We start from the raw sequence: 17,741 nt of genomic DNA, 5'->3' as shown, positions 1-17,741 counted from the left end.
GATACTGTACGTCAAGTCCTCCAGATGTATCCTGAGCAGTATGGGCTGCATCCATCACCATATTCGGGCGAGACTTTCTCCAGACGTCTCGTTACAAGATCACGTCTGGCCCCGCGAGACGAGCCCCAGATCGATTTACCCGATCGATGTGTGTCTCTTCCTTTTATCTAATAATAAAGTCATAGGAGCAGTCGGGCTGCTCCCCGATGACCCCTGATTCTGCAGCTTCTTAATCACGGCTGCCCGTTTTCATTAAGGTGGCCTGTACGTGGCAGCATCATTAGGTGCAGCTAATTCCCTCGGATCTTTCTCTACACGCTGTAGAGGCGACCGCTCCCGACTTCACGGCGTACCTGTTTGATCTGTTCTTTCTCTTTTATTGCTTCAGTGCTCTCCATCTTTTTCATTAGTGTCTCACGCTGACCGAAGTGGCTGAAATGATGTGGTTTCTTCGTTCTCCAGGAAAATACTCCGTGTACCTTTTTATTTATGGATTTTTGAAATAACTTTGTGCTTTAGTGAGCGTATATTTAGAATGCGAGTCTAAACTGTTCCTCTCTCTCTTTTTGTCTGTGTGTTGGCAGATTTTTGGAGAATACTATCACTTCCGGCACCGCAGGGTTGTGAAAAGGTCTTTATCAGAACACAGAGGAACACACGTCCGCCTGCACAGAGAACCCCAGGTACGTGCCAGATGTTCCAGCACATTCAGATAGGAACTCGACTCAGAAACGACATGCTGCTGTATGATCGTTATCACGCGTAGCTGTTCTGTCAGGGGGCGACGTCACCAGCTACACCGAGGTCTATCGGCGGTGTTCCCGAAATCTAAAACGTAAACAATAACAATCAACATTCCACCAGCTGAGTTGAAGCAATTGTAGCCTTGTTGTTAAGGTACCGGACTAGTAATCAAAAGGTCGCTGGTTCAAGCCCATCTGCCAGGTTGCCACTGTTGGACCTCTGAGCAAGGCCTTTAACCCTCAGTTGCTTAGACAATAATTACTATCACAGTACTGTAAGTCGCTTGGGCGGCGCAGTGGCTCGGTGGGTAGCACTGTCGCCTCACCGCAAGAAGGCCCTGGGTTCGATTTCCAGGTGAAACAGTACGGGTCCTTTCTGTGCGGAGTTTGCATGTTCTCCCCGTGTCTGCGTGGGTTTCCCTCCGGGAGCTCCGGTTTCTTCCCACAGTCCAAAAACATGCAGTCAGGTTGATTGGAGACACTGAATTGCCTTATAGGTGAGTGTGTGTGTGTGTGTCTGCCCTGCGATGGACTGGCGCGCCCCGTCCAGGGTGTTACTGTGTGCCTTGCGCCCATTGAAAAGCTGGGATAGGCTCCAGCACCCCCCCGCGTGACCCTAATTGGATAAGTGGTTAAGAAAGTGAGTGCAAGTTGCTAAATGGCAAAAATGTTAATGAATTAGTGGGTGTGGCTGACAAGGAAAACATCCTTGCTAGGAATTATTTTAGCTGACAGGGGTGTGTTAGGAGGAACACCTCCTTCCCAACAAGAGTAAAATCAAATTCTATATTATATATTATATTAAAACATCTGTTGTAACAATAACAACTGAAAAAACAGGTCAGAAGGTAAGAAAAATGAAATGTATTTGACTCTAACTTCAATAAGAGTGATCTACAATGAATGAACATGTATTAATTTATAATCAACGATTCCTGCCTCCTGTTTGGGAAAACATCAGGTTACCCCACCTGTCATTGGGTTGGGCATGTTGGGTTCTGTGTGCCCTGTTTAAACAAAAAGGTGATAAATAAACGTTTAAACAATATAAATTAACATGAATTAGAAATATTGGTCTCAGCTCTGCCATCCGAACACCGATTGGCTGTTGTTCAGCGTGGGATGAGCCGGTCCGGGGTTTCTCATAACTAAAGCAATTACGACCTCTGCTGGCAGAGTTGGGGAATAATGCTGATCAGGGTGCGGCTCTCCGTTGCTCGCCTCGTGCAGGTGAAAAGATGCAGTCGGTACAAAGGTGATGCGTAACACAATCAGGGTGATTGGATACGACTAGATTAGGGGGGAAAGTTGGAGAAACGAGGTTTCTTTGTTTATCTGATGTTCTTTTTGGAGCTAGGAATCAGCTGAACTTGAGCAGAACGTTGATGTATAATAAGCAGTTAGGAGCAGTTTCAAGCTAAATGTTTTAATCCTGTTTGTTTTAAAGACACGCAGCACTTTTCAGCACCGGTTTTAAAGCCCCTCCTGTAAGTGGTTGTGTGAAAGACTTAATACTTAATACTCTTCGTGAATTTACACTGATCAGCCATAACATTAAAACCACCTCCTTGTTTCTACACTCACCGTCCATTTTATCAGCTCCACTTACCAATTACTGACTGTAGTCCATCTGTTTCTCTGCATGCTTTGTATTATTTAGGTGGTGGATGATTCTCAGCACTGCAGTGACACTGACATGGTGGTGGTGTGTTAGTGTGTGTTGTGCTGGTATGAGTGGATCAGACACAGCAGCGCTGCTGGAGTTTTTGAACACCATGTCCACACACAGTCCACTCTATTAGACACTCCTACCTAGTCGGTCCACCTTGTAGATGTAAAGTCAGAGACGATCGCTCATCTATTGCTGCTGTTTGAGTCGCTCGTCTTCTAGACCTTCATCAGTGGTCACAGGACGCTGCCCACGGGGCGCTGTTGGCTGGATATTTTTGGTTGGTGGACTATTCTCAGTCCAGCAGTGACAGTGAGGTGTTTAAAAACTCATACCAGCACAACACACACTAACACACCACCACCATACAGTGTCACTGCAGTTCGGTGTGGTGTGGGGGTCCTGACCACTGAAGAACAGCATGAAAGGGGATAACAAAGCATGTAGAGAAACAGATGGACTACAGTCAGTAATTGTATAACTACAAAGTGCTTCTATGTGGTAAGTGGCGCTGATAAAATGGACAGTGAGTGTAGAAACAAGGAGGTGGTTTTAATGTTCTGGCTGATCAGTGTAAAACTGGTGTGTCTATCAGTTTCTCGCTTAAACATGATAAAAAATCTGTTGTTCTGTCAGCACAAGTCATCAGTAGCTTGTTTCACGTTACTGTCTTTCCCTTGGTGACTTTGTGTGCCTTGTTTAAATTGGAACTCCCCTTCGAAGCTTCTCTGTGTGGATGAATCCTCCACCTTCCTCCAGCTCCAAATCCACCCACGTTCCATTAAGATCCTGTAAAGAACCACTTTTCTATTTTTTTTGAGTTCGAAAGAACTTAACAAGACGTCCGCGGCCGTTTAATACTGCTCGTGAGTCCGTCACTCACATGACACTCGGACCCAGATGTTGAGATCAGAGTCGGCGTGAAACACGAACCCCTCACCTTCAGATCCAGAGCCTAGAAACCTCCATGAGAGAAATCACGGCGCGGTCCAGCATGTGCTATTGTTTACTTTCTGGCTGCGGCCGGCGTCTTTTAACACGCCCGCCGACCTGTTGGGAAATGGCCCGGAGAAGTGCGGTGCAAACTCGCTCTCGTTGGCTTTTTTCTGCAGGACCGATGGGGTGTGGAAATAATGAGGCCACCTGGGAAACCTCCATTAGGGCTGCACATGGTGCTTGGTGGTGCTTGTCTCTTCAGATTGGGTGGGCATATCCCAGACCCACGGCGAGCACGCACCCCTGAGGTCCAGCAGCCATCCATTTAAATTTGGGGGGAGAGACGTTCTAGTTTATTGCCTGAATATGGTTTCCTGGATCTAATACGTTCTGGGTTCTGGGTGTCCAGTGGTGTTTTTTCAGCTGGACTGTGCAAGTCAGAACGATCTGGAACGAATCATAATGAGACAGCAAGTTAATTATAAGCCATTTTGTTATAAATCATTAAAGAGAACTCTGTAAAGTGGTGAGGTTTTAATCGTTTAAAGGCTTTGATTGTTTTAAGCTCTCTAGTTGTAGCCTAGTGGTTAAGGTACTGGACTAGTAATCAAAAGGTCGCTGGTTCAATCCCCACCACTGCCAGATTGACACTGTTGGACTCTTGAGCAAGGCCCCTAACCCTCAATTGCTTAAATCATAAATCATATCGAGATATGAGTTTTTTTTTAGTCATATCGCCCAGCCCTGATTTCCTCTGGCGTGCCTGCTTCACTTCCTGTTGAATTCTTTCTCTCTCTCTCTCTCTCTCTCGTGAGAGGAACCTCCCAGATTTTAAACAGACCTCCTCACATGGAAGACACGTGGATGAGGAGAACTTTTCTTCTCTGATGTTCTGTGTAGCTGCGTGAGTTAGATGAAACATGCTGGAACTGTTCGTTTGAACGTTGTTGAAGCTTTCAGGCCTGCTGGCGTGGTTTTATACTTCATATCACCTGCTGAGGAAATGACAGGAATTCTTTTGGTCCAGACTGTCAAATATCTCCTTCAAATATGTTCTGCTGGCTGCCTGCTCCATTCGTCATGTCTGGCAAGTGACTGGGCGCTTAAGCTTTTCCAGATTACAAGCTTTCAGGCTTGTTTATAATGGAGATTTTATCTCCACCTCTGGAGCTTCTGGTCTGCTTTTTTTCGGTCCTTCCTCATAACTCGGACAGATCGCTCGCCCCGGGAATTCCGAAGCGACGTCTGGCTCGGTTTTAGTCCCTGCTTTGCTCTGACTTCAGGCACAACTCGTTTATTATCCGGCATTTTTCATTAATTGAGCATCGATCTGGCCGTCAGCGGGTTGATCCGCGCTGATCTGAGTTACAGCAGGACTTTTAAATATGGTTGGATTAGATGATGGTTTACAGAGACTGATAACGTATCTTCAGCTCGATAGCGGCCACTGCTTTTTAATGACCTCGTTGCTCTGTAGAGAATCCTGTTGATATTCAGTACAGTGCATCATCCATTCAGTGTTCTGTAATCTAGTCCAGGTCAGGAAGCACGTGCTAGCCTCTAAATAAAAAGAAATAAATACTAATGAGGTAAAAATCTAACAAGCAACTTATATGCAAACACACACACACACACCATATGTTATCTTATAAATCTTATATATCTTATAAATACAGATATACACCGATCAGCCATAACATTAAAACCACCTCCTTGTTTCTACACTCACTGTCCATTTTATCAGCTCCACTTACCATACAGAAGCACTTTGTAGTTCTACAATTACTGACTGTAGTCCATCTGTTTCTCTACATGCTTTGTTAGCCCTCTTTCATGCTGTTCTTTAATGATCAGGGCCACAGAGCAGGTATTATTTAGGTGATGGATGATTCTCAGCACTGCAGTGACACTGACATGGTGGTGGTGTGTTAGTGTGTGTTGTGCTGTTATGAGTGGATCAGTCACATCAGCGCTGCTGGAGTTTTTAAATACCGTGTCCACTCACCGTCCACTCTATTAGACACTCCTACCTAGTCGGTCCACCTTGTAGATGTAAAGTCAGAGACGATCGCTCGTCTATTGCTGCTGTTTGAGTCGGTCATCTTCTAGACCTTCATCAGGACGCTGCCCACGGGGTGCTGTTGGCTGGATATTTTTTGTTGGTGGACTATTCTCAGTCCAGCAGCGCTGCTGTGTCTGATCCACTCATACCAGCACAACACACACTAACACACCACCACCATGTCAGTGTCACTGCAGTGCTGAGAAGGATCCACCACCCAAATAATACCTGCTCTGTGGTGGTCCTGTGAGAGTCCTTCCGTCCCCAGGACATTATATGTATAAATGTAGATGAAAATTAACTTTAAAATGCATTTTAAAGTTATTTATTACGTCATGGGCACAAATTCCTACAGAAACACTTTAAAATGTTGTGGAAAGTCTTCCCAGAACAGAGTGTGTTGTGATCAGTGCAAAGTGGGGGCCAAAACTATACCATTGGCATAGGTGTAGTGTTGGCTCCCACTTGGATGTGACGTGTGTGTGTGTGTGTGTGTGTGTGTGTGTGTGTGCGCGCATGTAGAAATGCTCGGGTCTGTTATTATTTTATCAGGAATGACGACTGCTTTGCTAATAGAACCTCATCAGTGTACGTTTGTGTTTTATTCCATAAGAACTACTCAGCCTGAGGAAAATCGAACGTTCCTGTAATGAAGTTTGTGCTTTCAGTGCGTTTCTGGTTCCTCCCTCCTCATTACAGAAGCTTGACCTTCAGATAGGAGCCGATTGTGCTCAGATAATACGCAGCATTGTAAGTAGCTGATGTGTATGGATACGGTGCTGCTCTGTGATTGCTCCTGTGTTAGACCCGTATCGAACCGCCGTGACACGACCTGAACCCCGGAACACCGCCTGAATCCGTCTGATGGGTTAATCATCGCTCAGATTTTCTAAGAATACACACGTCTGAATCTGCCCGAACGTGGATCACGGTGTGGTGTGGTGTGCTGGCACTACGCACGTCGCCCAGCTCACGTTCCTGCTCGTTTGGGATAATTAAACCCCCCCGAGTTTGACATTTCATTATCAGTTTCCAGTTTAATCCAGATTACAGGATTAATCCCACAGCTGATATGTTATCTTGTGTGATCTTAGAATCATTTCAGCGCTGATCTTTCTGATTTCGGGTTTGTGTGTTTTTTTTAGGTGAAATGGGCAGAGCAGCAGGTGGTGAGACGCAGGAAGAAGAGGGATGTTTACTCAGAACCAGTTGACCCTAAATTTGCCCAGCAGTGGTATCTGGTAAGTGAACCAGTGTGGCTGAGAGAGAGAGAGAGAGAGAGAGAGAGAGAGAGAGAGTAAAATGTCATCATGTTTGTTACCTGTTTTCTCAGAATCTAGACATATCTGATTCCCCTATAGATTCTCATATTAATGTGTGTAAAAAGCCCAGGGGTTTTTGTTTTTTGCTCTTCTAATTTCCTCTTCAGTAGGAATAGCATCCAGTAACGCCGCTGTCATATCAGGTCCACCGGGAAACCGCTCAGTGTATCGGGACAGCAGATGAAGCAGAGAAACGACAAGCACTCGAGTCTCATTGAGTTAATGAGTGATGACTGGAGGGTTGACATTTTACCTACACAGATGATAAAATAGTGCACTGACGCGTAGAGCCGCGTTTCATCTCCGTTACGCTCTTATGCTAATTGAACAGAAGACTCTAACGGGGTCATGTGACCACAAATTCATCACCGATATCATTATGCTAAAATTCTCGACAGCTTCTCATTTCATCAGCGTTGATTTCTGTGATGCTTGGCATCCAAAAATTTATTTAATCTCCTTGTTTCTACACTCACTGTTTATTTTATCAGCTCCACTTACCATATAGAAGCACTTTGTAGTTCTACAATTACTGACTGTAGTCTGTCTATTTCTCTGCATGCTTTGTTACCCCCTTTCACCCTGTTGGAGTGGTGAGGTGGTGGATCATTCTCAGCACTGCAGTGACACTGACATGGTAGTGGTGTGTTAGTGTGTGTTGTGCTGGTATGAGTGGATCAGACACAGCAGCGCTGCTGGAGTTTTTAAACACCTCACTGTCACTGCTGGACTGAGAATAGTCCACCAACCAAAAATATCCAGCCAACAGCGCCCCGTGGGCAGCGTCCTGTGACCACTGATGAAGGTCTAGAAGATGACCGACTCAAACAGCAGCAATAGATGAGCGATCGTCTCTGACTTTACTTTATCTACAAGGTGGACCGACTAGGTAGGAGTGTCTAATAGAGTGGACAGTGAGTGGACACTAACACACTATATACCACAATGTCACACACAGTACCACCATGTCAGTGTCACTGCAGTGCTGAGAATGATCCACCACCTAAATAATACCTGCTCTGTGGTGGTCCTGTGGGGGTCCTGACCATTGAAGAACAGCATGAAAGGGGGCTAACAAAGTATGTAGAGAAACAGATGGACTACAGTCAGTAATTGTAGAACTACAAAGTGCTTCTATGTGGTAAGTGGAGCTGATAAAATGGACAGCGAGTGTAGAAACAAGGAGGTGGTTTTAATGGTTAATATCTGCAAGTCACATGCTGGTAAACTGATGATACTTTACAACAATCTTGATTAGAAGCGAGTCCTGTGGGGTGCACACCTATCCGAATCCCACCTGATTGGCTTTTTATGACCTGACGGCTCAATATTTTGCCCTGGCGTGGGGTGACAGTCAGGGTCGATGGCAGAGCTTTGCCCTGACTGCACATTTCATTTATTTTCTCGGTCACGTAGGTTAATAGAAGTTTAAGGTAAGAACGAGGTCTGTTCCCAGTAGTCCTGTGGTGTGCGGATGCTGGTTTCTGGTTAAATAAAGATTAACCCGAGGTTGTGACAGGATCCAGTAGGATTGCTGAAACTGTTCAGCACATGAATCCCTGATTAATTGTTCCACCTGAGCTCTATAGAGTTAACGTGGAACATTGAGGCCTGTATCTCAGATTGGAATCACGGTGAGCTTTCGCTAATGAATGGAAATTGTCGAATCCGAGCGCAGGGATTATAATTAGAGCTGTAAAAAGCATATTGTGCTGGAAGGAAGATCAGGATCTCAAAAGCGAGCGTGATAAGCACCTCGTCCTAAGTGCCTAAATATATTCCGCTCCTTTGTTCTCTTTATATCCGCTCGGAGGGCGTAATACGTTTCTCTCGTCCCCGTTTCAGTACAATAGCAACCATCGCGACCTGAATGTGAAAGAAGCCTGGAAGCAGGGGGTTACCGGCCAGGGTGTGGTGGTGTCCATATTAGATGACGGGATTGAAAAGAACCATCCGGACCTGGAGCGGAATTATGTAAGTGTCAGAACAAAAGGCTTTTTTTTAATCTTTCACTGCAAGTGAAGAGACGAAGAGAATTTTGTTCTGAATGCTGTATTTCCAGGATCCTGATGCCAGTTACGATGTGAACGATGGAGACCCGGACCCTCAGCCTCGATACACCCAGCTCAATGATAACAGGTAAGTTCATAATTAAATTCACAGAAAAGAGCCACATTTCACAGCAGTCATTAAATAACACTCATGAATGAAAGAATAAATGAAGCTACAGCACACCGCGCACGGCTACCTTAATGCCTAGTTCACACTACACGACTTGTGCCCTGATTTTCACTCGCCGACCGGTCGGCGCTAGATTTGCCTGCTCGGGAGCAACTCGGCGTTTGCTGAAGATAAATATCTAGCATGCTAGATATCTGGATATGAGTCGGCCGACTGGCAATGAGTGCGATGTCGAACAGCCAATGAGAACGCAAGATACGGGGTGAGGGGAAACGCAGGGGAGGTGGGACAGGGGCAGACACTCAAGTTTTACAGTATTTCTGACCTTATCGTAACAATCCGTGCTGTTCACGTTGCCAAATCCACTCAGATTCATTTCTTTTTTCTCCTTGATTTTACGCTGCACATCAGCGTACAAACTTTGATCGCTCGCTACTTGTTGACGTAAATTTTTGGACGTGGTGTCATTAAACCCCTCGTCACTTCTCGCGTTTGTTTTCATGACAGAACGTAGTTTGGGAGACCAGAGAAGCTCGCCTGCGATTCCAGTTGGTGATAGATGGTGTAGTGTGTGACCCCCTATCACCGATCAGTCGTGTAGCGTGAACTGTACAGCGACTTGACGATTTAGAAAGTCGTGTAGTGTCAACTTGGCATAATGGTTGAATGTAAATCTAGAACATCCAGCGATGGTGCGAGGCTTCATGTTCTGTCTAAATTCTGTGCGTCCACAGAATCGGTTTGGAGTTTTCCAGACTCCGTTACCAGAGTCGTGCTTTTAGCTGCTTTACTGCTTTAGTTTGAACCGGCAACCTTATGATTACTAGTCCAGTACCTTAACCACTGAGCTATCACTGCCCTACTATATACAGTGGCTTGCAAAAGTATTCATACCCCTTGAACTTTTCCATATTTTGTCACATTACAACCACAAACATAAATACTGTATATTTCACTGGAATTTAATGTGAAAGACCAACACAGTGGTATACAATTGTGAAGTGGAAGGAAAATTATACATGATTCAAAACATTTTTTACAAATAAAAAACTGAAAAGTGCGGTGTGCAAAAGTATCCACCCCCCTTTTCTCTCAGTGCAACCAATTGCATTCAGAAGTTGCCTGATGACTGCTAATGACTAAAAAGAGTCCACCTGTGTGTAATCTAATCTCAGTACAAATACAGCTGCTCCGTGACGGCCTCAGAGGTCGCTTAAGAGAATATTGGGGAGTAAACAGCATTATGAAGTCCAAAGAACACACCAGACAGGTCAGGAATAAGGTTGTGGAGAAGTTTAAAGCAGGCTTAGGCTATAAAAAGATTTCCCGAGCTTTGAACATCTCACGGAGCACTGTTCAATCCATTATCCGGAAATGGAAAGAGTATGGCACAACTGTAAACCTACCAAGACAAGGCCGTCCACCTAAACTTACAGGCCGAACGAGGAGAGCACTGATCAGAGATGCAGCCAAGAGGCCCATGGTGACTCTGGACGAAATGCAGAGATCCACAGCTCAGGTGGGGGAATCTGTCCACAGGACAACTATTAGTCGTGCACTGCACAAATGTGGTCTTTATGGAAGAGTGGCAAGAAGAAAGCCATTGTTAAAAGAAAACCATAAAAAGTCCCGTTTGCAGTTTGCCAGAAGCCATGTTGGGGACACAGCAAACATGTGGAACAAGGTGCTTTGGTCAGATGAGACCAAAATTGAACTTTTTGGCCTAAATACAAAACGCTATGTGTGGCAGAGAATTAACACAGCACGTCACTCTGAACACACCATCCCCACTGTCAAATATGGTGGTGGCAGCATGTCTTCAGCAGGGACAGGGAAGTTGGTCAAAGTTGATGGGAAGATGGATGGAGCCAAATACAGGGCAATCTTGGAAGAAAACCTGTTGGAGTCTGCAAAAGACTTGAGACTGGGGCGGAGGTTCACCTTCCAGCAGGACAACGACCCTAAACATAAAGCCAGGGCTACGATGGAATGGTTTAAAACAAAACATATTCATGTGTTAGAATGGCCCAGTCAAAGTCCATACCTAAACCCAATCGAGAATTTGTGGCAAGATCTGAAAACTGCTGTTCACAAACGCTCTCCATCTAATCTGACTGAGCTTGAGCTGTTTTGCAAAGAAGAATGGGCAAAAATGTCAGTCACTAGATGTGCAAAGCTGGTGGAGACATACCCTAAAAGACTTGCAGCTGTAATTGCAGCAAAAGGTGGTTCCACAAAGTATTGACTCAGGGGGGCTGGATACTTTTGCACACCGCACTTTTCAGTTTTTTATTTGTAAAAAATGTTTTGAATCATGTATAACTTTCGTTCCACTTCACAATTGTATACCACTTTGTGTTGGTCTTTCACATTAAATTCCAGTGAAATATATTTATGTTTGTGGTTGTAATGTGACAAAATATGGAAAAGTTCAAGGAGTATGAATACTTTTGCAAGCCATTGTATATTATTTGTGCTTTTATTTTTAGGTTGTAGCAAAGCAATAGTGCCCATAAGTTCGTATAGAGCTGAAACACAAAAAAAAAACCTAACACAAGTCAGTTTGCCTGTTATGAAGGGCACAGGAGCGTGCCCTCTGCCACTGCCTCTAATCTATTTTCCTCTGCGCTCGAATGTGGAGCAAATTTCCCACAAGAAAAAACAATAACAGAACCGGCCTGCCCGCGAGCCTGGGTATTTTCTGTGGCCCGCTGTAGACCCGCTTAATCAATCGCAGTTAAAGTACGTTTGAAAAGAAAGCGGCGTCAGTGACAGGAGCAGATTGCACTGAGGGTCATATAGCAGCCGGGATCTCACTCCCAATTTTCACTCCATTTAGAGCCGAGTGATTAAATTAAGTCTTTCAGAAGCAGAAACGAGTCTTTATGGACGCTCTGTGTTGTTGACTTTAGTGGCCAGTTTGAAATTGAGAAGGTTTACACTAGACTATAATCAGTGATAATGGACTTGCCGTCGCTGTGGGGTAAATGACGTTTTACAGGCTCACACGGGGGGCTCGGACACGCCATGGTTATGGTAAATGGTAAAAACGATATTGGGAGCAGAGATTGGCCTGTAGAAGCATTTCATTGTTTAGAGTTTTGACCTTTATTCTGTAATCACATAGTGCTTGATGGACACCGACTAGGCATAACATTATGACCACTGACAGGTGAAGTGAATAACACTGATTATCTCTTCATCACGGCACCTGTTAGTGGGGGGGATATATTAGGCAGCAAGTGAACATTTTATCCTGAAGGTTGATGTTGGAAGCAGGAAAAACGGGCGAGCGTGAGGAGCTGAGGCCCAAATTGTGATGGCTAGACGACTGGTGTTCCTGATCTGCTGTGGTCAAGGAAGAAACAGTGGTAAACTGGCGACAGGGCCATGGGCAGCCAAGGCTCATTGATGAACGTGAGGAGCTACTAATGCTGGTTCTGATTAAAAGGTGTCAGAATACACGGTGCATCAGAGTTTGTTGTGTATGTGGCAGCAAAAGGGGGACCAACACAATATTAGGAAGGTGGTCATAATGTTATGCCTCAGCTGTGTATAGTTTATGGCCAAACTTTTAGGCACTTGTGTGGCACAGTGATAAATCACGCTAGCCCATTACCACTGGGATCCAGGGTTTAAATACCCAGCGGTGCTATTAACTGTATATTGGTTGGGTGCCTATGTACACACATGATTGGGTGGCTGAGGCTCAGAGATGGATTGGCATCCTGTACATGTTGTGGTACTGCATTAGGCCAAATGATTCCAGGAAAATCAGACCCACATGACCCACCTGACTGGAAAAACAAAACATGCAAAATGTCTGGTGTGCTTTTTATATGTAAGATTAATGCCCTATTATTTCCAGCAGGCTTTACCTGGTTTAACCCAGGGTTGAGGGTTGAGACCTGCTGATGTTGTTAGTTAGCTGCCCTTACTCTCTGGCACAAGTTCTCGTGGCATAAAGCTCGTCTCTGTTCACCTCTATAAAGCTCTCTTTCTTTCATATCATTCCGATCCAAATAGAAATTTGCCTTATTGACCTGATTCGGCAGCATTTCCCCTCATAACTGTAAATACTCTGAAACCACAGAACTGGTCCTTAAAATGCCCCCTATTCACCCTGGCACAGAGTTTAGCCAAATCTGCATGTTTGCTTAAGGTAGTATCGTATTTACATTAGTTTGAGCCTCCTAGCAGCGCTCTTCGTTTTAAATCTGGATTTTATAAGAATAAACTGGGAGTGGGACTGGTGGGCGTGTACACGGTGTGTGGAATTGCTTTTCTACAGAGATGAAACCAGCAAGCCAGTCGAGAAAGACAAAAAAAAAAAGAGAGAAAAAGATGATCTGAGCTGTTGGGTAGATTTAAATGGATTTATGCGGTGTGATATCCATCCTCACGGAGAGGACACTGCTCTCAAAACCTCAGGATTAATGTGCACAAATCTCTCCTCCACGGGAAGGAAAAACAAACATTTTTTTCTTCCTGTTTAAGTGCAGCAAAACGTCCTTGTAATGTCTGAGAGAGACGGCGCTGGCACCGCTCTGGCGCTCGCCTCAGAAGTGGATAAATAGTCGCGTGTTTGTGATCAATCATCTGCCTTCTTGTCTCCTCCTTGGCATCATTATGGCAGCAGTCAAAAGGTCTTTTTCAGCACCGCTGAGTTACAGTCTGAGTAATCTGAACGTGTTCTAGGCGCTCTCGGCGGCTTTAGATCACAGTACAGCGGGAGGTCTGGCAGCGAGGCTGGCACCGCAGTCATATGTGTCGGTGCCTGGCACAGACGGAGGTGTTTAAAATCAAGCGCTGATGGATGTTTTCTGTCGGAAGAGGACGCGGGTAGGAAGGGTCGGACCTTCGGTCTATTTAGACCTTTGAAACTTGCGTTTACGTAGAGCAGTGCGTTTGCTTTGAAGTTTGCTTTGAAGTGTGCTTTGATCTTTAAAGCTTTATGTAATAATTAATTAAGTGTATAAAAACATTCTAGCAAACACTTCACATCATCAGACCTGCTTAACCGTGTTAAAAACATCATCACGTGTCCAGTCGTGTGAGTTTCATGTTATCAGTGATGGTCAGAGAATAGCTGCTGGAATTTGTTATGACTAATTAAATCATACCTATATTTTTTAACTGTGCCTTAATTCAGCGGTGCCCAATTGCAGCATGGACTGGTTTCATATAAGATATAATTTCCTGGACCGGCGGGAGGACTTAAAATAGAATAACTATAGAATGAAAAATCACTGAGATGCTGCTCCCATCTAGTGGTGATTGGAGTCAATAACACCTGAAGAGTTTTGGAAAATGTAATTGCTCTTGTAGCGATCTCTAATTATTTATCCTCTCTGTGCATCCTGGTAATAAATGACCCACGGACCGGTACCGGTTGGGGACCACTGCCTTAATTGATATTCCCACCTAGTTTTTTTTTTTTAGCTGTAAACACAATCAGAAAATTGGCAATGCAAAAATGCAGGTCAAGATTTGTAAAAATAATGTCTTTTAGTTCTGTTAATGGTCTAATTGAGCTGCTGCTTTTGGTACCGTCCACACTTTTTAGCTTCCTTTACCCTGAATCCAGAAAACAGGATCCTGAGCTTCACCCCTTGACACATTAGGGCAGATAGAGAGCCAAGTGTTCCAACCTTCAGATTTTTTGGTTTTACTGCTTAAGTTGCTTGGTTGTTGTGATGAATTAGAGATCTTTGAATTTCCTCATGTTTATATTTGCGTTTGACTTTTCATCCTCATTTCTTACATCTTCAGTGCTAAAATCAACTGAGCAGTCGAGTACACGGTTAAAAAATTACAACTAACTCGTAGAGCTGGGCGGTGTGACGGTACATTCGGTATACCGTCTTTGACTCTTCATACTGTATGGATTTTTCATATACCGCCATACCGTAGCACAGTTAATAAAACAGCTGTAGGATTCAAAAGGCAGCAAATCATATAATATTGTTTACCGCTAAAAGCGCCGTGGAGCTTGACAGTGTTAACAGATGAGAGAGGCGTCCTCAATATGGTAAAAAAAATGAAGAGAGGAAGACCAAGTGTGTACCTGAAGAACCTGCCAAAAAAATGAGACATGTCGGCAGTTTAGAACAGACTAAAACACACGGCTGTTACAAACAACGACATTATGAACACAGTAACGATTCGCATATATGAGGACACGATTCCTCTACAGAAAGTCGAGAAAGAAGCTTTGAGAGCAAATATTAAAACTCTGGATTCCAGGTCTGTCTTACAGGGTGAAAATACTTCAGGTCAGTCGCTAAACCAACATTATAAGTGAACCGGAATCTGAGATATTTAAAGTTGTCCACTTTTCAAACATTGCTAAGGGTAATTGTACAAAACTTTTATATTAAATAAACGATAAAATTGTATTTATTGCAGCTGTTTTACGCGTACTGATTTCATCATATATTGTCATTTTGTGGGGCAAAGCTTATAGTCCTCAAAACCCTCATTATATACATGGTACCTATGACAGTAAAATAAGCCACAGACATATAAAAGATCCCGGTCATAAAAAATATAAAACACACCGTGATAAACCGTGAAACCGTCAGAATCTTAAAAAATACCGTGATACAAATTTTTGGTCATACCGCCCAGCCCTAGTAACTCGTACAGAGGAACATCACAGGTCCTAATTCAAGAAGAACCCACATCTTCGTCTTGCTGTGCTAATAAAGTGCTAAACGGTAGCCAGTGAGCGTATATAGCGTCTCTTTGTACTTTTAAATAACCACAAAAAAGGTTTTAAACAAAGTTAGAAGCTTTAAAGTGGTTAAATGCTCGTTCTCCCCAGTCTGTAGTCATTAGGATGTGTAGAAGTTAAGATCGTAAATACGTTTGACGGGTTAATTCTCATTCTGAGAGTATTTGTTAGCTGGTGGATCTTTTTAGTGGGCTGCTGGGGGTTTTGTGGGCTTTCTCTTCTGGCACTGAGCCTGGCTCTCAATGCCAGCATGAATACCAGCCTGAAAGCCAGCAGCGCAATACTGCAGGTCTATTGTGTCTCTGTGCCATGAATGCAATTTGGACCGGGGTGTATTCACGTGGACCTGTCAGAGCTGGTGTGTGCAGGTGGTTGAAGCCCTGTGAGACGTCATTTATTTGTTTTGTTTTATTGAATTAATGCAGTCGCCATCAGGGATCCACGGCAGACAGAATGATCACCACGATTGTTCCTGATCTCTCTGGTATCATTATAGTCGGACGTTGGCTTGCAGCCGGGTCAATAAAAAGCCACACATGGTATTGTGTGAATTATTATTATTATTTATTAGCTTCTTTGTTTCATTTATCACTTTAAACACCGGGCCTGTCCTCGATTGCTCGTCCAGAGAGGCCTGGATGTTGCTAAAAGTGCCGCTCTGGTGTTTATTTCCGTGCACATTGTCGGGCTCATTGGAAAGTCGCGTTCCGCTCTGCTGACTCTGCAGTGCTTCAAGATGAGTTATAAATTTATTTTCTTCTGAATGCGTTTAAATAGCAACCAATCATCCCGCACCGAGACGTGCCGAAACGGTTCCATCGTTGTCGTTCTCGATCGTTAGGCTCGGAGAGCGGCGTCAGGAGGCGGCGGGTCGGCCAGCTGCTGGATTTTATTTGGTTTGGATGAAATGAAAAGCTTTCGATTAGATCAGCGCTGTTTAAAATGCACTTTTAGAAAAGCAGATGTTTGTGAGCTGTGAGATGATTTTCTCTTAATAAGTAAAGCAGAGAAGCTCTAATGGTTTCCCACTGTTACTGATCGGCCTGCTGGGTCAGTTTATCAGCTGGCTCGACTTTAAATGCCAGGTTGGAGATCCGCACCGTTCTAATTTCACACCATTTTTAGTAGCAGCTTAATGGCTTAAAATGGGCTTTCTTTGATGTTCCAGGGTTTTAGATTCCATTTCTGCTCGGATGAAAAATAATTACACGTTCTCAGATTCTCTGATCTCCTCCCGATGTACAAGCACATTTTTATTTTATTTGTGAAGCCTGACAGCCTGGTTGTATATAAAGCTTGATAAGCCTCACTTTGGAGTGGTGGGTTCATTCAGCCAGGTTCACACTGTAAGATTTCAGTGCTCTTATAAGATCGTTACCCATCACACTTTATTGGATTTTATAGGATCAAGAAAGAGTCTGATGCACTCGGGGTCGGATTGTTCCAAGTTTATTTACCGAAAGTCCTGCGAATGCACCGTCACGTTCATGTAATCAGTCAGCCCTATCCAGACCGGACCAGAGCAATAAAGCAGCACTTTACACTGTGAGATTTACACCGATCAGCCATAACACTAAAACCAAATCACCTCCTTGTTTCTACACTCACTGTCCATTTTATCAGCTCCACTTACCATATAGAAGCACTTTGTACTTCTACAATTACTGACTGTAGTCCATCTGTTTCTCTACATACTTTAGCTCCTTTCACCCTGTTCTTCAATGGTCAGGACCCCCACAGGACCACCACAGAGCAGGTATTATTTGGGTGGTGGATCATTCTCAGCACTGCAGTGACACTGACATGGTGGTGGTGTGTTGTTAGTGTGTGTTGTGCTGGTATGAGTGGATCAGACACAGCAGCGCTGCTGGAGTTTTTAAATACCGTGTCCACTCACTGTCCACTCTATTGGACACTCCTACCTAGGCGGTCCACCTTGTAGACGTAAAGTCAGAGACGATCGCTCATCTATTGCTGCTGTTTGAGTCGCTCATCTTCTAGACCTTCATCAGTGGTCACAGGACGCCGCCCACGGGCTGTATATTTTTGGTTGGTGGACCATTCTCAGTCCAGCAGTGACAGTGAGGTGTTT

At 44.3% G+C, this 17,741-nt stretch overlaps 1 protein-coding gene across 1 annotated transcript in view; it reads left to right on the top strand.

Moving 5' to 3' along the window:
* The window catches only part of furina (furin (paired basic amino acid cleaving enzyme) a), a 122,664-nt gene that overhangs the window by 64,491 nt on the left and 40,432 nt on the right, over positions 1-17,741 (top strand). The window contains exons 3-6 of the mRNA XM_063013075.1: positions 585-683; positions 6,556-6,651; positions 8,578-8,706; positions 8,795-8,871. Of these exons, the coding sequence (XP_062869145.1) occupies positions 585-683; positions 6,556-6,651; positions 8,578-8,706; positions 8,795-8,871 (401 nt within the window). The remainder of the gene's footprint in view (positions 1-584; positions 684-6,555; positions 6,652-8,577; positions 8,707-8,794; positions 8,872-17,741) is intronic.

This window comes from Trichomycterus rosablanca, chromosome 17 (assembly GCF_030014385.1).
Source record: "Trichomycterus rosablanca isolate fTriRos1 chromosome 17, fTriRos1.hap1, whole genome shotgun sequence".
Taxonomy (NCBI): Eukaryota; Metazoa; Chordata; class Actinopteri; order Siluriformes; family Trichomycteridae; genus Trichomycterus; species Trichomycterus rosablanca.
Note: the sequence above shows the minus strand (reverse complement) of the source record. Positions and strands in the feature narration are given on the sequence as shown.